At 42.8% G+C, this 20663-nt stretch overlaps 1 protein-coding gene across 14 annotated transcripts in view; it reads left to right on the plus strand.

Annotated features, from left to right (window-relative positions):
* The window catches only part of RBMS1 (RNA binding motif single stranded interacting protein 1), a 1922565-nt gene that overhangs the window by 1663481 nt on the left and 238421 nt on the right, over positions 1-20663 (plus strand). For all 14 annotated transcript variants that reach the window (XM_044074729.1, XM_044074739.1, XM_044074730.1 and 11 more), the window contains one exon: positions 12697-12747. In XM_044074729.1, the coding sequence (XP_043930664.1) occupies positions 12697-12747 (51 nt within the window). The remainder of the gene's footprint in view (positions 1-12696; positions 12748-20663) is intronic.

Raw genomic sequence — 20663 nt, forward strand, 5'->3', positions numbered from 1 at the left:
AAGTGTCACCTGAGGTGAATACTTTTGGTGCATGTTTTAGAACGTATGCCAACAAACAAATGACCTCTGTGCCATAGTCATGCTGTTGTCAGTGCATATATTTAACAGGTAGTGTTCTTCAGGTGAGCTGTCCTTCAGAACGTTTTTTTTTTCTGTTCTGAATCCATCTGAGCTCTTCCCCCTCCCCCCTCTTTTTTGGGGAGTAGGGACCCTAAGATTTTTCCCAAGCATCTGATCATTGCAGAAGCCCCAAGTAGTAAGATGCAGTAAGTAAGCAAATATGTGATTAACCGCTGTATCTTCCGACATGCAAGAAGACACCGTGCAATGGACATACTGTTGTTACATTCCTGAGAACCCCTTGCATATGATACTTCCTCAGCCATGTCATGGTAATAAGATCTTTTGTAAGCAAATTTCAGGTCATAGTTCTTTAACCTTATCAGATTATTCTATTTTTTTTTTACATTTGTAAACCGCTGTTCGAGTAGGAACTTAGACGTGTGGGGTATAATGTTATGTGCCCTTTAAATGTAATGCTGTCATACTGTGCAAGTCCCAGGAGAGGAATGCAAGCCTCAAATGGAGAAGTTTGACATGCTAAGCAGATCCACAAGAGAAGTACATGAAGGATACACACAAGCTAAGCTACCCTCAGCAAAGAGTATACTTGGGGATCATTTCATAAACTGAGTACTGGCATATCTGTTAGATAACAGTGACCAATTTGACAGGGTGAGTGTTCACATGTGTTACATTGTTTAACAATGGTCATTTGTTACATTGTTTAACAATGGCCAGTTTGATAAAGTGAATGCTCACATGTCTGTTATATTGTTTAATAATGCCCTGTTTGATAAGGTGAGTAGTCTCACATTTTTTACATTGTTTAACAGTGACCAATTTGCCAAGGTGAATATTCGCACATTTGTTACATTGTTTAATAATGGTCAGTTTGATAAGTCTGTTACATTGTTTATTAATGGCCAATTTGATAAGGTGATGGTGACGCAATGGTGGTGACAGTGGCAGCGATGGTGCAGTGGTTAATGTTGTCACCTCATAACAAGAGGTTCTCCGATTCAATTCCTGTCTGGATTGCCTTCTGTGTGGAGTCTGCATGTCCTCCCTGCAGTTGCATGAGTTTCCTCCAGTTGCTCTGGTTTCCTTCCACATTCCAAAGGCATGCAGTAGGTGGACTGGATACTCTAAATTGGCCGTAGGTGCTAGTGTGTGTGCGAGTGAGTGGTACTGATGAACTACCATGGCAGGGTTTACACCCAGTGGTGTAAACCTTGGCTTGAGATGATTGTCACTGCTGAAGTGGCACCCCGACCCCCATGTGAAAAATGGGAAAAAGGAGTTGAAGATGGATAGATGATTAGGTGAGTACTCATCTATTACATTGTTTAATACTAGCCAGCTTGATAAGGTGAGCACTCACACATCTGTTACATTGTTTAATAGTGGCTAGTTTGATAAGGTGACTACTCACGCATCTGTTACATTGTTTAATAATGACCAGTTTGATAAGGTGAGCACTTACACATCTGTTGCATTGTTTAATAATGACCAGTTTGATAAGGTGAGCACTTACACATCTGTTACATTGTTTAATAATGGCCAGTTTGATAAGTTGAGTACTCGCACATCTGTTACATTGTTTAATAATGGCCAATTTGATAAGGTGAGTACTCACACATCTGTTACATTGTTTAATAATGGCTAGTTTCATAAAGTGAGCGCTCACACATCTGTCACATTGTTTTAACAATGGCCAATTTGATAAGATGAATGATCACACATCTGTTACATTGTTTAATAATGGCCAATTTGATAAGGTGAATGATCACACGTCTGTTACATTGTTTAATAATGGCCAATTTGATAAGGTGAATGATCACACATCTGTTACATTGTTTAATAATGGCTAGTTTCATAAAGTGAGTGCTCACACATCTGTCACATTGTTTTAACAATGGCCAATTTGATAAGATGAATGATCACACATCTGTTACATTGTTTAATAATGGCTAGTTTGATAATGTGAGTACTCGCACATCTGTTACATTGTTTAATAATAGCCAGTTTGATAAGGTGACTACTCACACATCTGTTACATTGTTTAATAATGGCTAGTTTGATAAGGTGAGTGCTCACACATCTGTTACATTGTTTAATAATAGCCAGTTTGATAAGGTAAGTGCTCACACATTTGTTACATTGTTTAACAATGGTCAATTTTGTTAAGGTGAATGATCACACATCTGTTACATTGTTTAATAATAGCCTGATGTTCTTTGTGTTTCACTGTTGCAGCCATTACATTTGGGTTATCTGCTTTGCAGTAGCCCTCAGTCAGCCTGATTAACAAAGTCTTGGGTCCTGTGTCGGTTGCTGTCCCTTTTTCCATGATGTCAGGTCATCAGGGGTGTAAAACATGCAGCCGACGCCATTACATCAGTCTTTCTTGCCGTGCAGTGCCCGAAGCAGAAGCAGTTCACAAGTGCCGGTTGGCTGACTCCTGAAATTTTCATTTTTGAGTTTCAGAACCGAAGTCTTCAACTAAAGCTAAGTACCCCGTTGGGGAATCTTTTTCTTGCTCCTTACCAATGTCAGTAAAAGTTAATAATTGCATTACTTGTGGAAAGCAAATACCTCACAAAGATTTTCATTCTTACTGTATTCCTTGCCTAGGCCCTGACCACAACGTGCCTTGCTGTCAGTTTTGTGCTTTATTTAAACAGCACACTATCCATCGTCGGTATAGTTTCACTTTTAAATATTTCGGTTCTCGGTTTAATTATCCAGAAATGTCATCGGTTAGCCTTCCGACTACCGGGATTCTGAAAAAATGCAAAGATAAAGAGAGACAGGCCGCCGAGGTCAAAAGCTGCCGACGATGCTTCTCCTAAGCCAGTCGCCAGTTCGCCGGTACTCAGTGAGGCGCTTTTGCAGCCCCTGATACCCACTACTTCTGACTTGCAGGCCTGTACTGAGACTCATTCGGAGTCCGGTATGCCGCGAGATGCTTCAACTGTGGAACCTGCAGATGTCTCTACCTTGGATGGGTCCAGAGCCGCTGTGTAGGCACCGGCTTCTGAGGGTGTATTCAGGCCTACGGACTTGCATATTAAATCAACACCTTCTTCATTTAGGCCAAAATCTCAAACCGTGCCTAAGAAACCGACACCCAGGCTGCATGCTCGGCCTTCTATGCCTAAAAAACAAATGATAAGAATGGCTGAAGATCTTATAACTCTAATCAGGGGAAGCCAACCTCCCCCTTCTAAGAGACCTAGAGCTGAAGTTGTTTATGAATCTTCTGAACAGGATTCTGATTTTTCTGATTCTTCTGATGATCTGGATTTACCCTTATCTACTTATGAGGATTCTGATGCAGAGGACTCTATTCCCTCTGCTTCCCCTCCAGAGGATTTTTCTTTTAGTGAAACCTTACATACTCTTAAGGGAGCATTTCCACTGGGAAAGCCAGGATTTTTCTGATTTCTTACTCCTGCCTCAGCATAGGCCTTTAGCTATACCTCCTGTACTAGACATTGTTGATGATGCCTTTTCGGAATCTAGTTTGGCCCCTGGTTCTTTGCCTCCTGCTCCCAGAAAACCTGACAGATATTACAGGGTTTCTGATTCACACAAGTTCCTTTTTAAAATCCTATTGCGGATCCAGAGACTGTTTCACAGGGACCCTAGGGCATTAAGGCTTCTACTGCTAAAAATCCTACCCCTTCTGATAGAGACTACATGGTGCTGGATAGATGGGGTAAGAAAGTTTACACTTCTGCAACCTTGGCCATTAGGGCTTTAAACTGCCAGTTTCATATGTTAAAATATCAACAACATGTTACTGGATTGCTTAAACAGAAAAGGATGTTAATGCCTGACTGTGGTGAAAATAAAGAATTACAGGATTTAATGCATTCTGCTGAACAGGTTGGAAAACATACTTTGCAATGTGGATTTGATTCATTAGAGGCCTCTTGCAGGGCTGCTGTTACTGGGTCTGTGCTCAGAAGGCATTCTTGGCTTAAGGAGCAATCTTTGCCAGATCACGTTAAAGCTAAATTGTTGGATGCTCCCTTAAATCAGGACCGCCTGTTTGGCAACAAGACTGAGGAAGTTCTTAAAAAGATGGAAGATAAAGCTAAATCTTTGCAAACTGTTAAAGATTTCTTACAAGTTCAGCCTCCTAGATTTAGTAGGCACTGGCCCTCTAAAAATTGGTCCTTTCCAGCCCCTTCCAAGTCTTCTCAAGCCAAACCCAGATACAGCAGAAACCCCAGGTTTCAGTCCCAAGGGACACACAAGACTAGGCAGTGGGGGGTTTCCACACCCAAACCTGGGAGCAGCAAGACTATGGAAAACCGTCTCAATGGCTTGTTTTTAAGACTTCCAAGCACTTCCCAACTGAATGCTCCTTTAGGCGGAAAGATTGGTCTGCAGGCCAAAAACTGGGAACTCATTACCCAGGACAAATGAGTTCTAAATATAGTGTCCCAAGGATACAGCTTTCATTTCCACACATTACCAACACCAAGCAGGTGGCCAGATCTACCCCCAAATTAGTTGGCAGAGGCCCAAAATCAGGTACTCTCTCTCTTAAACATGGGGGCTATTCAGTTGGTACCAGAAGAGGAAAAGGGACAAGGTTTCTATTCTAGACTTTTCCTGGTACCCAGAAAAGGCAATACATGGCATCCTATCTTGGACCTTTCCATTCTAAACACCTTTCTGGTGATTCCAAAATTCAAAATGCTGACTGGTATTCACAAACTGCCTATCTCCAGTCATTGCATTTTGCAGGCAAAGAAATATTCAAATATACCCATAACTGGACGATTGTCTAATTCAGGCAGAAAGCCAAGGACATTTGCTTCAATCATCTGGCCTTTGTTCAAAGGGTACTGACTTGTCTGGGGTTCCCCATGAATGAAAATAAATCCCACTTGGTACCCTGTCAACAAATTATATTCCTGGGAGCAAGCTTGAATACAACTTCCCAGATGGCTTTCCTCACACCAGAGAAATGGATACATTTGACAACTTACTCCAAACAAGTGGTCACAAAAACCCAGCTATCTGCAAGGCAAATACTGCAAGCCTTGGGGTTCATGGCCTCATGCATTCTTCTAATTCCATATGCAAGGCTGTATATGAGGAAACTACAATGGTATCTCAAAAGCCTATGGTGTCAACATTCACAGGATCTGGAAGCAAGGATTCCTGTCATACCTTGCCTACACCTGCTTACGCCTAGAGTTCCTTTGGTGGGCAGAGGCCTGCCACCAAAACAGGGGACTACCATTCACATTGCCCCCTGCCAAACAAATCTTAACAACAGACACATCAGACTATGCATGGGGGGCTCACCTGGCAGGGAAGTGCATTCAGGGCAAATGGAACCCAATTCAAATGCACCTGCACATAAATCAAAAGGAAATGTTAGCTGTACAGAATGCCCTGACAGCCATCAAGGACCACATTCTTCCAGGACAACTAATGGTAAAGACAGACAACATCACTGTCATGTGGTACATAAACAAGCAGGGAGGTACACATTCTTAACCCCTCTGCAGACTAGCCATGGCATTGTGGAACACAGCCTTGAGCTACCAAGTGAATCTGCAAACTCAATTTCTGCCAGGAAAACTGAATACACTGGCAGATGGACTAAGCAGAAACCTCATGGACCCACACGAATGGAAACTGGAACCAAGGATTTTCAACATGTTGACAAGCAAATGGGGAAGTCCAGATATGGACCTGTTTGCCTCCCCCCAGAACCATCAACTGGACAAATTTTGCACAAGGATTCCCCACAAGCAAGTTTGGAAAGTGGATGCTGTATCCTTCAGCTGGAAAATCCTATCAGTTTATGCCTTTCCTCCTCTGCCTCTGCTTTGCAAGGTACTACTAAAGATCACACAGGACAAGCCAAGGACAATTTTAATTGCACCAGACTGGCCTCACCAATACTGGTACCCACTCTTGCACAGTGTGTCACGCTTGACTCCATGGCACCTGCCTCAAGACTCCTTCCCTGTTGTCTCAGCAGGAGAACATGATTCTGCACCCTCAACTGAAAACCCTGAACCTAGCAGTCTGGTTAATTACTTAATCTCTCCTTTACCATTCCTCAGTAAATCAGTGATGGATATCATTTTAGAGGCAAGGGGGCCTAGTACTAGAAAATCTTATGTTGCAAAATGGAAAAGATTCTATGCGTGGAACCAGTCTCAAGGAATGAACGCAGCAGTGCCCAATTTACATCAGATTCTACAATACTTAACTGAGATGCTTCATAAGGGCTTGTCTTTTTCCTCCATCAAAATTCATGCCTCAGCCATTTCATCTCATGATAGCACAGAGCCTCCCTGCTCAAGCAGTTCCTCAGAGGGGCCAAAAGTCTAAGGCTGCCCAGGAGTGCTCCATTTCCAGCCTGGGATCTTAACTTTGTCTTGGAGAAACTCACTCTTCCTCCCTTCGAGCCAGCTGCTACTGCAGATTTAAAATTTCTTTCCTGGAAAACAGCTTTCCTTTTGGCAATCACTTCTGCAAGAAGGTTATCTGAATTACAGGCCCTTATGGCAGTGGAATCTTTCATCATCTTTCATGCGGACAGGGTGTCCCTCAGAACCAATCCCTCCTTCATGCCCAAAGTGGTATCCAGTGTGACTATCAGTCCATTCATTTGCCTACCTTTTTTTCTAACCCACAGAAAAAAGGGGAACAGATACTGCACTCTTTAGATGTGCACATACAGCTTAGATTCTACTTGGACAGGACTAAACCTCAAAGGAAAGCTGAACAACAACTACTGGTGGCATTTGCTGCAGGGACAGAGGGGAAAGCTATTTCAAAACAAACCATTTCAAAATGGATAGGCCACTGCATTCATTTCTGCTATAAGCACCATGGAAAACCTATCCCACAGAGCATCAGACCCCATTCAACCAGGGCTGCATCCACCTGTACAGCCTTTCTCAGAGGAGTCCCTACTAGGGACATCTTAGAAGCTGCTACCTGGAGTTCTGTACATACTTTCACCAAGCATAACCATTTGCCAATTTTCTCTAAATCCAGGGCTGGTTTTGCCACTGCAGTCTTGCAGGGCCTTATAGCTGGTCCTAATTCTATTTAAATTCCTCCTCCCACCCTTAGCTTTGGGAATCTACCCAAGTGTAATGACTGCAACAGAGAAACACGAAGAACATAGTACAGTTGTGTCCACTTACCATAAATGTTGATGTTTGAGTGTATTCACTGTTGCAGTCCTGGTTACCCTCCCTCCAGCACCCATTTCTTCCTTTGGCTATATCTCTACTCTCACTTACTATGCTCTAAAAGCTTTATGCTGTATTTGCTTTTCTGTTGGAGGTATATCCTTGTATTTATAGATTTAATTGCTTCCCATTAGGGGGGGCACCTAACACCTGGGGCAAGAAAAACTGATGTAATGGCGTTGGCTGCATGTTTTATACCCCTGACGACCTGACGTCATGGAAGAAGGGACAGCAACTGATGCAGGACCCAAGACTTGGTTATTCAGGCTGACTGAGGGCTACTGCAAAGCAGGTAACCCAAATGTAATGACTGCAACAGTGAGTACACTCGAACATCTACATTTATGGTAAGTGTACACAACTGTACTTTTGATAAGGTGAGTGCTCACACATCTGTTACGTTATTTAATTATGGCCCTAGGAGGGCAAATGTTATTAGGGAATGTAGCAGAACACCTGGACTTTTCAGTACTCTTGCGTGGTGGGCCATTCACCTATGTAAGATGCACCACTGTTTGATAAAAGATAAAATATACTTTGATGTTCTTTGGCACAAGGAGATTTGGTCATGGGCAGCCAGAGTCATGCCATTTAATGAATTTAGTGAAGCAGTATGATCAGAGTTGTATAATGATGTAGGTGGAAACTGCAAGCCTGCACTTGTGAAATACCACCCTGTCCCTTGGCTAATTTCCACTACAGATTAAAACTTTTGCATTTGCCTTGACAGTGGCTTTCAGTGTAGAACAAAGGTGTATCAGTTAAAAGTTGTGCATTCTTTTGGAAGTTGTAGCATGATGTTTTGCTAGTACTGCTGTCTTGATCCTTGTGAACCTCTTGTTTGTTTTTGTATCACATGGTCGCATACTGCATTCTAGGATGTTACAAGGACTGCAGAGGCCACCAAACCAAGACTAAAACAGTAAAGGTGGAGGAGTGTCCATAAACAGGTTTGAAAAACCAGCAACACAGTCCGAGAAGAGTCAAATAACACTATTTATTCCACTGTTTAAAGCGCTTTTCGTCAGCCTGATAGCAAACTTCTTCAGAAACTGAAGAAGTTTGCTATCAGGCTGAAGAAAAGCGCTTTAAACAGTGGAATAAATAGTGTTATTTGACTCTTCTCGGACTGTGTTGCTGGTTTTTCGAACCTGTTTTTGGATTTATTTAGTTTCTTGCCTTGTTTGTGTTCCCAGAGTGTCCATATTCACCAGGGATATTCACATCTCCAGGCTAGTTGCCCACCACAATGCATCTGAAATTCTCTAGGTGCAACTAACACTAGGTAAGACTGCATTCCAAAGTGTAGCTTGCTACAAATCCCCCACCATGCCCCAAGATTCTCACTACACCTTTCTAAACATACTGGAAAATATTAAGATACAACCAAACACCCTAATACTTGGTGATTTTAACTACCCTGTCATTAACTGGGAAAACTACTCGGGTACCAACACCTTTTACCAACGGTTCTTGGAATTCATAAATTCCAACACCCTGGATAAGCTAATCCATGGTCCCACCATGGGCTCCAATATCCTAGACCTGGTCATTACCAACATGGAAGATAGATGCTCCACACCAGTGGTCACCCCCTCATTGGTCAGGTCTGACCATAAGCAAATCACCCTTGACATCCACATCCCACCCCCACCCTCCAGTAAGGAAACCTCCATAAAAAACTTCTCCAAAGCCAGCTTCATGCTACTTAAGTCAGAAGTTATAAACTTCATGGCACCCATACAGAAGGGAGCTGAAAGTTCGACTGCTGAATCCTACACTAAGGCACTGTGCAAGCACATCCACTCGAGCATGAATCGTGCCATCCCAAATTGAACCAAGACGCTGTCCTCCAGAAAAAGGTAGCCAATCTGGTGGTCCCCTGCCATAAACAAACTATACAACAGAAGGAAGAAAGTGTTGCAGGAAAGAGGAAAATCCCAAGATGCAAAAAACTCCCTTACTAGCCTCAGTAAGAAGCTGAGATCCCTCATAAAATCCTCCAAAGCTAGTTACGAAAATAAAATTGCCAAATATTCCAAAGACAACCACAAGGCATTCTATAGTTATGTCAAGAATCTAAATGGCAATGCTCACATCTGCTCTGAGCTACAACAGAATGGCATTAAATATACTCATCCCAAGGATATTGCCAATATCCTGGCAGGTCGATTTAGTGCCAACTTCACCCCCCTCTCATCCCCTAAAGGGCTCATCTCAATGCCAAAAGATTGCCAAATTCCAGTAGTCACGGCCACACAGGTAGAAACCGCACTCTCCAACGCTAGGAATGCAACATCCATGGGACCAGATGACATCCTGGGCTGTGTACTACACGAACTACAAAATTAACTGGCACCTCACCTAAGTGTCATGTTTAATCATAGCCTCACCTCAAGCTTCATGCCCACTGAGTGGCGCACAGCTACAGTTATCCCACTCCACAAGGGGAGATCCACCTTGAATCCCGGGAACTACCGTCTCATCAGTCTGATGAGCCTGATCTGCAAAGGCATGGAACGCATTATCATGGAACTTATAAACAAAGACATCGGCAACCTTCAAACACTGGACTCCACCCAGTTTGGGTTTGTGAAGGGCCGATCTTGTCTCCTGAACCTGATTGACTTCTTCGAATCAGTCTCCAGAGCTGTGGATGAGGGTAAGGCGGTCCACACAGACTATCTGGGCCTTGCGAAGGCCTTCAACACCATCCTCCACTCTGGAATCATAGATAAACTTACTAAGCTGGGCATAAATCCCTACTTCACTCGATTGGTTGCCAACTGGCTTACTGACAGAGCCCAGACTGTAAAAGTAGCCGACTCCAAATCCAGCTCCAGACAGGTGACAAGTGGAGTACCTCAGGGGATCAGTCCTGGGGCCACTCTTGTTTAGCATTTACTTCTCTGAAGTACAGGCCAACACTAAGGGACTCTGGCTAACAAAGTTCGCAGATGACTGCAAACTGGGAGCCATTGTTGAATCTCCAAATTATGTGGATATTGTACAAAAGGGCCTTACAGAAATAGATGCTTGGTGCCAGAGCCATGGGCTCAAGCTTAATGCCAAGAAATGTATAGTTATCCCCTTTGGGAAAAAAACATGTACCCATGAATTACCACATAGGTGGCAGTACACTAAACACCAAAAGTGTGATGAGAGACTTAGGGACACAGGTGGACAGTGGTCTCACCTTCGATAACCACAATGCCACAACAGTCCGGAAATCCTTCTGTGTGGCACACCTCATCACTAAGGGCTTTTCATCCAGAAAAAAGTAGGTTATTGTGCCACTGTACTCATCCCTCATTAGACCCATTATAGAATACAACGCCCCGTTTGATATGTACCTCACAAAACATCTGCAACAGCTGGAAAGGCCACAGAAATACCTCACTAAAAGAATCACAGGCCTAAAGCAGATGCCCTATGCTGATTGTCTAAAAAAACTCCAGCTATACTCTGTGGCATATTGTCTACTCAGAGGTGATCTATGCTTAACATACAAGGCAATGTCAAACCCTGAGCTGTTGGACATACTCCACTTAAAGAAATCCCAATCCCTCAGAGCCACACGCTCCAGGGATCTAAACCTTGTCATCACAATGAACAAAACATGTTGGAGGGATAGGCTCCTGACCCAGAGACTCCCCATACTCTGGAATAGACTGCCCATACATGTCAAGCAGAGCACCTCCTTGGCCCTCTTCAAAAGGAACCTTGACGTTTGGATGGGAGATAGGAATTTCACCCCGGGGATCATGTCAGTCGCCCTGCCAGACAGGGGTCCAGGGAAGTAAATATTGTGGGAAGAAATATCCGGGGAATTGTTTGGCTAGGCCTGTATAGGCCCTAGGCCTGATAGCCTAGTACCAGCCTATGAGAAAATGAGGAGATTGACACTGTGAAAACTGTAGGTAACTTCACTGCAAGCAGCAGTCATTGGACATTGTACTTTGGGAGGTATAATCCCACTCAGATGAGGTAGGCGGGGTTGTAGTATCCCTAAGGGAGGTGTTATTTAGAGTAAAGTGCCATACAGTGTTTGTGTCACGGTGGGCAGCAGCATGTCAGTCATAACAGAGTACAGTTTTAAACAGCATGATCTGCACCTTGGATATGCTATCAGTACTTGAGTGTCTGTGAATATTTTTAGCTTTTGAGAGGTCTCACTGAGGTTACCGTCACTAGTTAATCTTCTAGGAGTGAGGGGGATAGGATAGCAGAGATGCAATTTCCATCATATGCTTCTTGCTTGCAGGGGTAGTTGTAGAGCTTTGGGGAGACATGCCTTTATTCTTTCTACATTTGTTTTCCTTTTTCATCACTATCCATTAGGCATGTCTTGCCAGCCTCCTAGTGACCTATCCTCTCCGCCCCAATAATAAAAGACAACTCATTTATTCGTCTGCTGAGGTGAGGGCTGTACCTTCTCATTTGTTACATGGCAGGGATAATAGGTAGTCAGCCATATTGCTCCCCTTTTGATGAGTGTCAACAGTCAGTAGGTCTTTATTCACATGAGGGTACCCTTACTGTACACCTAACTCTGTCCATACTGTGGCTACAGTCTTAATTCTTAGGCGACTACTGAAGAAGGGCCATCATATGCCTTCACTTGCACTAGAGGATGTTTCCGGCCTTAAGTGCTGCAAGAGCCATACTGCTTCAGTAGCTGCCTCCCACAGTTCCTCACCTCTCCTGACACTTACCCTTCTTGCTTTACTCCTTCCGGTACCTAAGCCATTAGTTAAATCTGCATTGCTTGGGTCATAGCCAGGGGTCTGTGTCACAGAGCTGAAGGGGGTTTCCTACTCTTATTGCTTTACTTGGGTGACAAAGTGCGTCATGGTGCCGACTGTCGATAAGAAAACCTTTTTGGCAGTTATGCACTGCGGCTTTAGCACTGTAGTTGTCCTTTGTGAAAATGGATGTAGATTTCACGAGTGAGTATATTTTTTCAATACTTGCTGTAGTGCAAAATCTGTAAAGGAGAATAATACAGCTTTTCAACATTCGAGAGGGTGGTATGCTTACTGGTTATTAGTTACAGCGATGCTTCTGTAAAATGCAGCTGATATTGGGGAAGAAATGAAAAGTTACTTATCTTTACAAAATAAACTGCTGCGTGATTTTAGTGAGGATTTCTCTTATAGTGCACTCCATGAAAAATATCTCCCTGTATCCTACCAGAAGTCTATCATTACCCAGAATTTTCTGGCAGCTGTAGTGTTTGCTTATGGTCTGCTAATCCCCTCAAAAGGTCTAGGAAATGTGATGGTACATTCAGTGTTTAAACATTGACTGCATTAGTATATCAACTGAGTAGTTAGTTTTCTCTAGAGATTTTGTTAGTGAATAACAAACTTGTTCAAAATTGTGTTCACAGATGCAGAGTCCTTCTTGGATGCCACACCAGCATTACATCATGCAACATCCTGTAAGTTATTCAGCCTGTAACAATGTTTCATTGATAAAATAAAAGCTCGTCCCAATTTCATTGTGTGGTACAACATTGGAAAACTCTTGTATGCCTTCATTCATTCACGTATGAGTCACATGTCATCAGCTTTCCTGATTGTCTTCATTATTTCACAAGCACATCATTTAGTTTTTGCTTTTGATCATTAGAAAGGGCATGCTACTGTGTAGGTATGTGGCCGTTTCCCTGTCTAGCCACTAATTTCAAAGTGTCATGCTAAACAATTACTTTGAGAGAATTTAATGTTCTGTGTCATTACAAAAATGTGACCATTTTCTCCACGGATGACATTTTCTGAAATACTACTGGTACAGTGACCTCTGTTTGATTTTTCGGCTGCATTGTTTTTGACGTCCTTCCTTTTGCAGTTATCCATAATTTTTTTGTGTTATAGCAGGTTTTGAATTTGTTAAACAGTTCGCCAACCTCATCAATTAACTTTAGCTCAGTGAAAGATAGGAAAGCTGAGCTTATATAAGGTAGTTGTAGGATTGATAATATCACTTGTCAGTCATGATCTGATGAGTCTGTTAAATTAGTCAGGCATGGACTGTCAACATTTACCTTTCCCTGAGGTTTTGTAACCTTGAAGTTGGTTGTACAGTAGAGAGTCGATTATCCAAACGCCGATTATCCGAAAAGTCAGTTATCAGAACTGGCCTTCCCTAGCTTTCGGGTAGGAAAAAATCATGAAGTCTGAATATGTAAGCATTGTACGTATTCACTTGAGCATGTTTTTTGATCTTGTATCCAGCTCATGTGTGAAAGTATTCTTTATTGTCCACTGGAGTCTCTGAATGGTTGAAAAGTGTATTCCTGCATGCCGAAAAAACCACAGTTTTAAATGTTTTTTATCCGGTTCTTTTATATGTTTGATTATCCGAACAGTTTGATTATCTGAACTACCCAAGGGGGGAATTAGTCCGGATAATTGCCTCTCTACTGTATTAGTTTGTAGATCACAGTGGGAAAAGCCTGCTTGTTAAAAAAAAATCTGATGGGTCTACTTTCAATAAAGAACTTGCTGTTTTATCAATTTCTTGTTTGTGCTGCTGAAACAGTTTTCCTTTTTTTTAGCAGTTTTGAGAATGTCAGGCTGTTGCTGTAATGTGTGAAATCTGTTCTTTGGTTTATGGAGTTTTGTCAGGATTGCCAAGAGCTCTAAATTCAGTAATGGACCTCTGGGATACTTTCCAGAAAGCTCCATGCATCATTAACACCGCCATATTGTTCACATGGCACTGTACCAAAAATATCTGCTATTAACTGTTGAAAACTATGTAGAGCAGAGTTTACTTTTGGAAAGAATACCAAGTTTGAAATATCTGAAGTTTCGAAGTATCTGTTGCAAAATATGTTAGTGGAACAGACTTGATGTTACTTCAGTAGCTGGAAACAAACCTGCTGACAAGAAGCAAGATAAATTATTTTTATATTTGTATGTCAACTTAATAAAACCTACTGTATACTTTAAAGGCTTATCCAAGAATTATGGTGTGATAATGTGACTTAGTAAAATTCATGTGGTATGCAAACAGGTCTTGAAGAAATTAAGTCCAGTCTTAATGGATTTACCTCGTTCTATCTTGATCCTTAACACTGAGACGGTATTAGCTTTAGAATGAAAAAGCTCAATGTACTGCATTGATAGTCCAGTGTGTGCTGTGCTGAACACCTCCTTTTTCTTTATGTAGCATGCATACATACATTTAAGGTGACTATCTCCAGGTGTAATTGCAAGGAAAGAAGTGTCACCTTATTCAATCTAATTGCTACTTCTGTCACAAGACCTTCACAGTCAGGTTGAGTTGTTCTTACCTTTTTTATTTTGTAAAGGACAAAGTTGGTGTTCATTTAGCTGTACCAGACTTCTCCTTATTTGATAGACGTTTCTGTCATTTAGAGGGACCAGAATTCCTTGCAGCTGTCAGGCATCAGATGAAGACAGTAACTGAGATTTTTGTTGGTGTCATTGTGTTGTAAGACATTTGTTTACTTTTTCCAGATGCACTTCATGCTCACCCTTTGGATCACTGTTGCACTACTGCAAAGGATAGGATGGGGATGTCCTTCCTTATCATTGTTGCAGTATTCCTTATAAAAAGGATATCCAGACAAGGATAGGTGTGCATCCATCCAGCATAACAAAGCCGTAGGCCCTTACAAGTGCCATATGTCCTGCATCTGATACACAAGTTAATATGTGATGTATAAGCACCATATCCTTAGAACCTCTGCTGCCAGTCCAAATGGTGTTTTTTGAATTTAGTCTGTAAGCTATGTTGTCTCCACTACCTAGCCAAGGACAGATAGGTAAGGCATCGGGGGCTGTTCTTTATAGGTTACTTGTTTTACATGTCATCCAGAAAGGGAACATGTGAGTGTGGGATGCAGTTTCCCAATAAAGATAGACACAAAAAGTTCCTTTTCTGTTTAGGTGCAGACCACGATCCACATGCAGAGAGATGTTTGCCAGGCCTTTGTACCCAGGACCCTGCCCAACCATCTGTCATCTTTGTCTGTGTATTTGGAAACCAGCTTCTGAAGTTATTAGCACAGGGAAACCATGGTTTCTGACTGTCCACCCAGATATTCAGCCACTTACCAAAAAGAAGTCCATTAAGGTCTGTTTAGAGACTTCCACTGTCCAGCCTCTGCTGAACGTTTCCATCTGCTGAACGTTTCCATCTGGTCCCAACACCTGCTTCCACTTTTACAACCCTGTTGAAGGTCGACACAAGTCTTGCTATTCGCTTGTCTGCTAAGGCTGAGCCTATGTCTGCTGTAGGTGAAAAGGGTGAACTGCAGCTAACTGTATCTGAAGAGCCTGGAGGGATTCCTGAGAATCTAATAAGGGAGGAAGTTCCTGGTTCCCTTATTAAGGTTAGACAGGGTTCTTCTTAAGACAAAGCAAGACACCAGACATGTGGCCCCTGTTACAAAGGAGTGTCAGGGTTTCATTCAGGGTCTTTTTAAGGCCCTCATGGCCTTAAAACCCTGAAAGGGTTTCCCTATGCCCTCCCCTGTCACCTTCACTTTCACGAGACTCTGAGCTTCTGATTCTTCTGATGAAGAGGAATAGCTGGATTTTGGGGAGGATTCCCGATCCATACCCCTCCTGCCTTGGGATCAGATGAGAATGATACTATCTCTCTCCTGATTCTCCTATTGAGGAGCTGTCCTCTGGGGTCACCATTGTAAAAATGATAGAGAATTTTCATTGGGAAAGTTCCCAAATGTCTGAGATCCAGAAAAGATGATATGATCTTTTACAAATGAACACTTCCGGGCCTTCTGTAATTCTTTCTGTCTTGGAAGCCCTCATTGATACTTTTACTTCTGCTCCACAGGCCCCCTGCTCCTAAAATAACTGACCAGTTTTACAAAGTCCCTAAGGTTCAAAAAAACTTGTACAAGAATCCCTCTTCTGATCCTGCAGTGATTTCTCTTTCTGCTGATAAACCTTCAAAGTTTATCCTTTCTCTAAGCTTTTTCCTTTTGATAAGGACAGTGGGGCTATGGTCAAGTTTAGTAAGAAGGTGTGTACCTCTGCTACCTTAGCCTTCAGCGCCATAAATTACCAGATCCATATGACCAGGAATATTCTGGCCTTGCTGTCTAAGCTTGGGGGTATTTTGGCTGACTTGCCCGATTCTGAAGCAAGTCCTGTGCCATTTTCTTAGTGGGTTCTACTTCACAGATTACTTGCCCTTTCATGAAATGCTGATGATGCTTCTTCCATGGCAACTGCATCACGGTCAGTAATTAGGAGGTGTTTCTGGCTTAGATGGCAGTCTCTCTCTGAGGTTATTTAGGCCAAGTTGTTAGACTGTCCCTTGGACACCCATAATTTGTTAGGCTATGCTGCTGGAGACCTCTTTAAAAGTTTGCAAGGTAAAGGTAAGGTTATGTAGGACCTTAAACAAATTTTCCTTCTCACCTATCCCCAACTTTCAGAGGAACTACCCTTCTAAGACTTCGTTTGTGTGTAGGCATCCTGGTAAACCCTTGAAGATTAAGAGACTTTCCAAATGAATATTTCCTGAGTTGTCTGTTCAGTATTCTAGGGGGCATATGTCTTCCTTTCCAGACAAGTCTGCCTCTAACATTCATTCTTCTCTGCCCCTCAGCCAGATGTCTCTTTCTCTCAGGTTAATTCTGTCCTTTCACATTTGGCAGCACATCACCACAGACTCTTGGGGTCTTTCAGTTGTCCAAAACTTGTTGTTTCTTGACTTGGTGATTCCTTCCTCTTTTTAGGGATGCCTCAGCCCCCTCATTGCTGACTGCTTCATTTTCACTTTCAGTTCAAGGGGCTGTTCAGCCTGTTCCTCTGTCCCTGAGGGGCAAATTATTCTACTCAAGGATGTTTTTGGTTGCAGAAAGGAGAGCTGTTGGTGAGACCCATTTTAGTGCTCTCCTTTCTCAACACCTTTCTCAAAGTTCTTTCTTTCAAAATGCTGACTGTCCAGTCACTGTTTCTGTTACTTCCTCAAGCCTTTCTGGTATCAGTGGACATGAAAGACGCCTATCTCCACATTCCTATTCACCCTGTCTTCTGGGTGTATTTATTGTTCTGTGTTTGTCCCTAATACTATCAGTTCTCTGCTCTGCTTTGTATTTTTTGCCTGCAGCACCAAGGGTTTTCATGAACTGGCTTGCCCCAGTCAGTGCGTTTTCCAGACTCCATGATGTTCAGATTTTTGGCTATCTGGACAACCTGGTTACTTAACCTCCTCCCCCTTAGCACTGCTTCTGCAGGATCTCCAATTTACTAGTCTCCTCCTTTGCAGTGTGAGTTTCACTTTCAGTCGCTAGAAATCTAGTCTGACTGCCTTCCCATCACATTCCTGCAGGTTCCAATGCCCAGCATGCTAAACTTGCTCTCTGTTCTACTCCTCCTGTTCCCAGAAGCACTTACGGTCACCTTGGATCTCAAGGATGCCTTCCTGCATATTCCTGTTCACATGGGCCACAGCTGTGTTTGTAAGTTTGAGGTCTTGCACTTTGAATTGACTACTGGTGCCATGGTCTGTACAAAATACCTTACTGCAGTTACAATGCACTGTAGAAGCAAGGACATTCACATGTGCCCATATCCAGATAACTGCCTGATCCAGACCCTGTCCCAGGATGGGGTAGAGAGAGTAGTGCAGTACACCCCACACAGGAGGGGGTAGAGAGAGTAGTGCTGTACACCCCACATTACTTATATACTGTGGTCCCAGGAGGGGGTCGACATAATAGTGCAGTACACCTCACATTACTTAGATATTCTGGTTCTTTCCGCAAGTTTTAATGTAATCTAATGTAATTTCTTCCAAAACCACAGTAGGCCTAGGGACCCTCGTGAGTTTAAACAGACAGAAGGCTATCTACCCTCAAGACAAGTAATAGAGCCTACTAAGAGTGTCTATATTAGAATGCCGAAAGGCTGACACATACAGACTCTTCCTGCTGTACCCAAGGCATCAGAAATTTAAGTTTGAATGGCTGGGACCTGTTTGAAAGGAACTTGAATGCCTAAATGTACCTGATGTCTCCACGTTTTTGACTTCCTGCTAGATGCAGGACAGGGATCATCTCTGCACTACACCTGCTATCACTAGTTTTCGAGTTCCTGCTGGATGAACCTCAGGAACACCGAACATCCTTAAGTGTGAAATTCAAAATATCGAATTGCCATAGATGGCCAACTTCACCACCTGCTATGTACTGCCTACCCAAACAAAGTAAATATGAATGCATTAATATATATGCACTTACCTTAACCTGCACCTTAACCCAAAGGTCAGTAACTATTGCACATTTACGTTAGGCAGCTGTACCAGATAAGGGAAACTCCTACTGACGTTTTACCCCACTAAACATGGTGTGGACAACTATGGCAATTCGATATTTTGAATTCCGTGCTTAAGGACGTTCGAAGTTCATGTGGTTCGCTGTTTGTGTTGGCCTTTTGGGATTCATGTAAGTGAGATTTCTTCATTCTAATGTAGACCCTACTAACATTCTTTTCAATAGACTTTTCAGAGAAAAGTCGGTTACTGCAAGGAACTGTCTGCTTTTCTGGATACGTGGCATCAACAGTTTGATGGTGCCTCTAGCAAGACTGCCTATGAGCCAGCATCAACGATACTAGAGGAGAGCATGGAGGAAATGTTCCCTGTCCTGCATCCAGCAGGAACTCGAAAACTAGTGATAGCAGGTGTAGTGCAGAGATGATCCCTGTCCTGCATCCAGCAGGAAGTCAAAAACGTGGAGACATCAGGTACATTTAGGCATTCAAGTTCCTTTCAAACAGGTCCCAGCCATTCAAACTTAAATTTCTGATGCCTTGGGTACAGCAGGAAGAGTCTGTGCAGTAAGATGTGCCCATAGTGAATTTACTGCAGCTAGGTGTATCTGCAGCTGAATTGCAATTCTGCCATGTGTCCTCTCCCCAGTCAGTTTTCCTTACAGGGAAATATACTATAAACTACAAATCCAAATCCAAATGCCACATCTTTGAAAACTGCTTAAAATGTAAGTGGTAAATTTTGTAAGTTTGTTTTTTTTTTGTGTGTGGGGGGCACAAAAGTACTTTTCGCTTATACCAGCCAGCAGCTTAGTTTGATGCCTCCCTGGAAAGGGAAAACAAGTATTTGGTGATATCAGCATCCAGCTTGTCTGAAACTCCCCATAATGTAGATTCTTCCCTTCTGAATGAAAGCCCATCCTTCCATTTATTAAAAAAGCATGACTGGAGTTTCTTCCACTTGTTTTGGATTTCTGTCCCCAGTCTGCCTTCTATTTATTTAATTTTATTTTTATTTTACATTTGTTTACCAGGATAGTCCAACTGGATATATGTCCATTTTCAGCGGAGGCCCAGGGAAAAAAGCTCCAGGTTAAAAGTTAGTGAGAGATACAGGATGAGAGAAAAAGTCTACAGTTTGATATATACATTAAATTAAAACATAAAGTCAAGATACATACCTACAATTTTCAGTTTACAGTAATTTAAACACACAAAATCAGTATACATGCCTTTAGGAATGTGGTACACAAGTTGTATAGGCAACCAGTAGCTTGATACATGTAGAGAATTTACCAGATGTTCATCGTGCATACAGCTGCAGTCATAACAGATGGGTTTTCCTGCCGTCAGGCGGGTCCTCGGTCGGCCGAATTCCAAAGTCTAGGTCCGGCGTCGGATGTCATCACCTCTTCCCTGACGTCAGTGCGACAGGGGTATAAAAGAACCAGCCAACGCCATTTTCTTCAGTCTTTCTTGCCGCGCGGTGCCCGAAGCAGAAGCAGTTCGCAAGTGCCGGTCGGCCAGCTCCTGAAATTATGAATATTTTTCAACCGAAGACTTCTTGAAAGCTAAGTACCCCGTTGGGGAAACTTTTCTTGCCTCAGACCGATGTCAGACAAAGTTAATAATTGCATTTCATGTGGGAAGCAAATACCGCATAAGGATTTCCATTCCCTCTGCATTCCTTGCTTAGGCCCAGACCACGACGTCTCGGCCTGTCGTTTTTGTGCTACATTCAACAGACGCACTATTAAGCGTCGGGCGGAGTTCGCCCAACACTATTTTGGCAAAAAGTTTAATTACATTATGTCGTCGGATACTCCGACTCCAGTTTTGAGTAAAAGACGCAAAGATAAGGACAGACATATGAGGTCTGCGACTTCTACCGACACCACGCGAAAGCCGACTACAGGTGCTCCGGTTCTCAGCGAGGCGCCTACGCAGCCCCTGACTACCGATGACACTTCATTAGCAGTGTCTTCTGTGCCCGAGGTCGCAGGCTCTTCGGCCCACGCCCCGACTACAGATACTGAAGCCACTCTTGGCGGGGAAACTCAGAGTTTAGACAGGCTTG

Source organism: Protopterus annectens, chromosome 6.part0, assembly GCF_019279795.1.
Source record: "Protopterus annectens isolate FY-2018-M chromosome 6.part0, PAN1.0, whole genome shotgun sequence".
NCBI classification, from domain to species: domain Eukaryota; kingdom Metazoa; phylum Chordata; order Ceratodontiformes; family Protopteridae; genus Protopterus; species Protopterus annectens.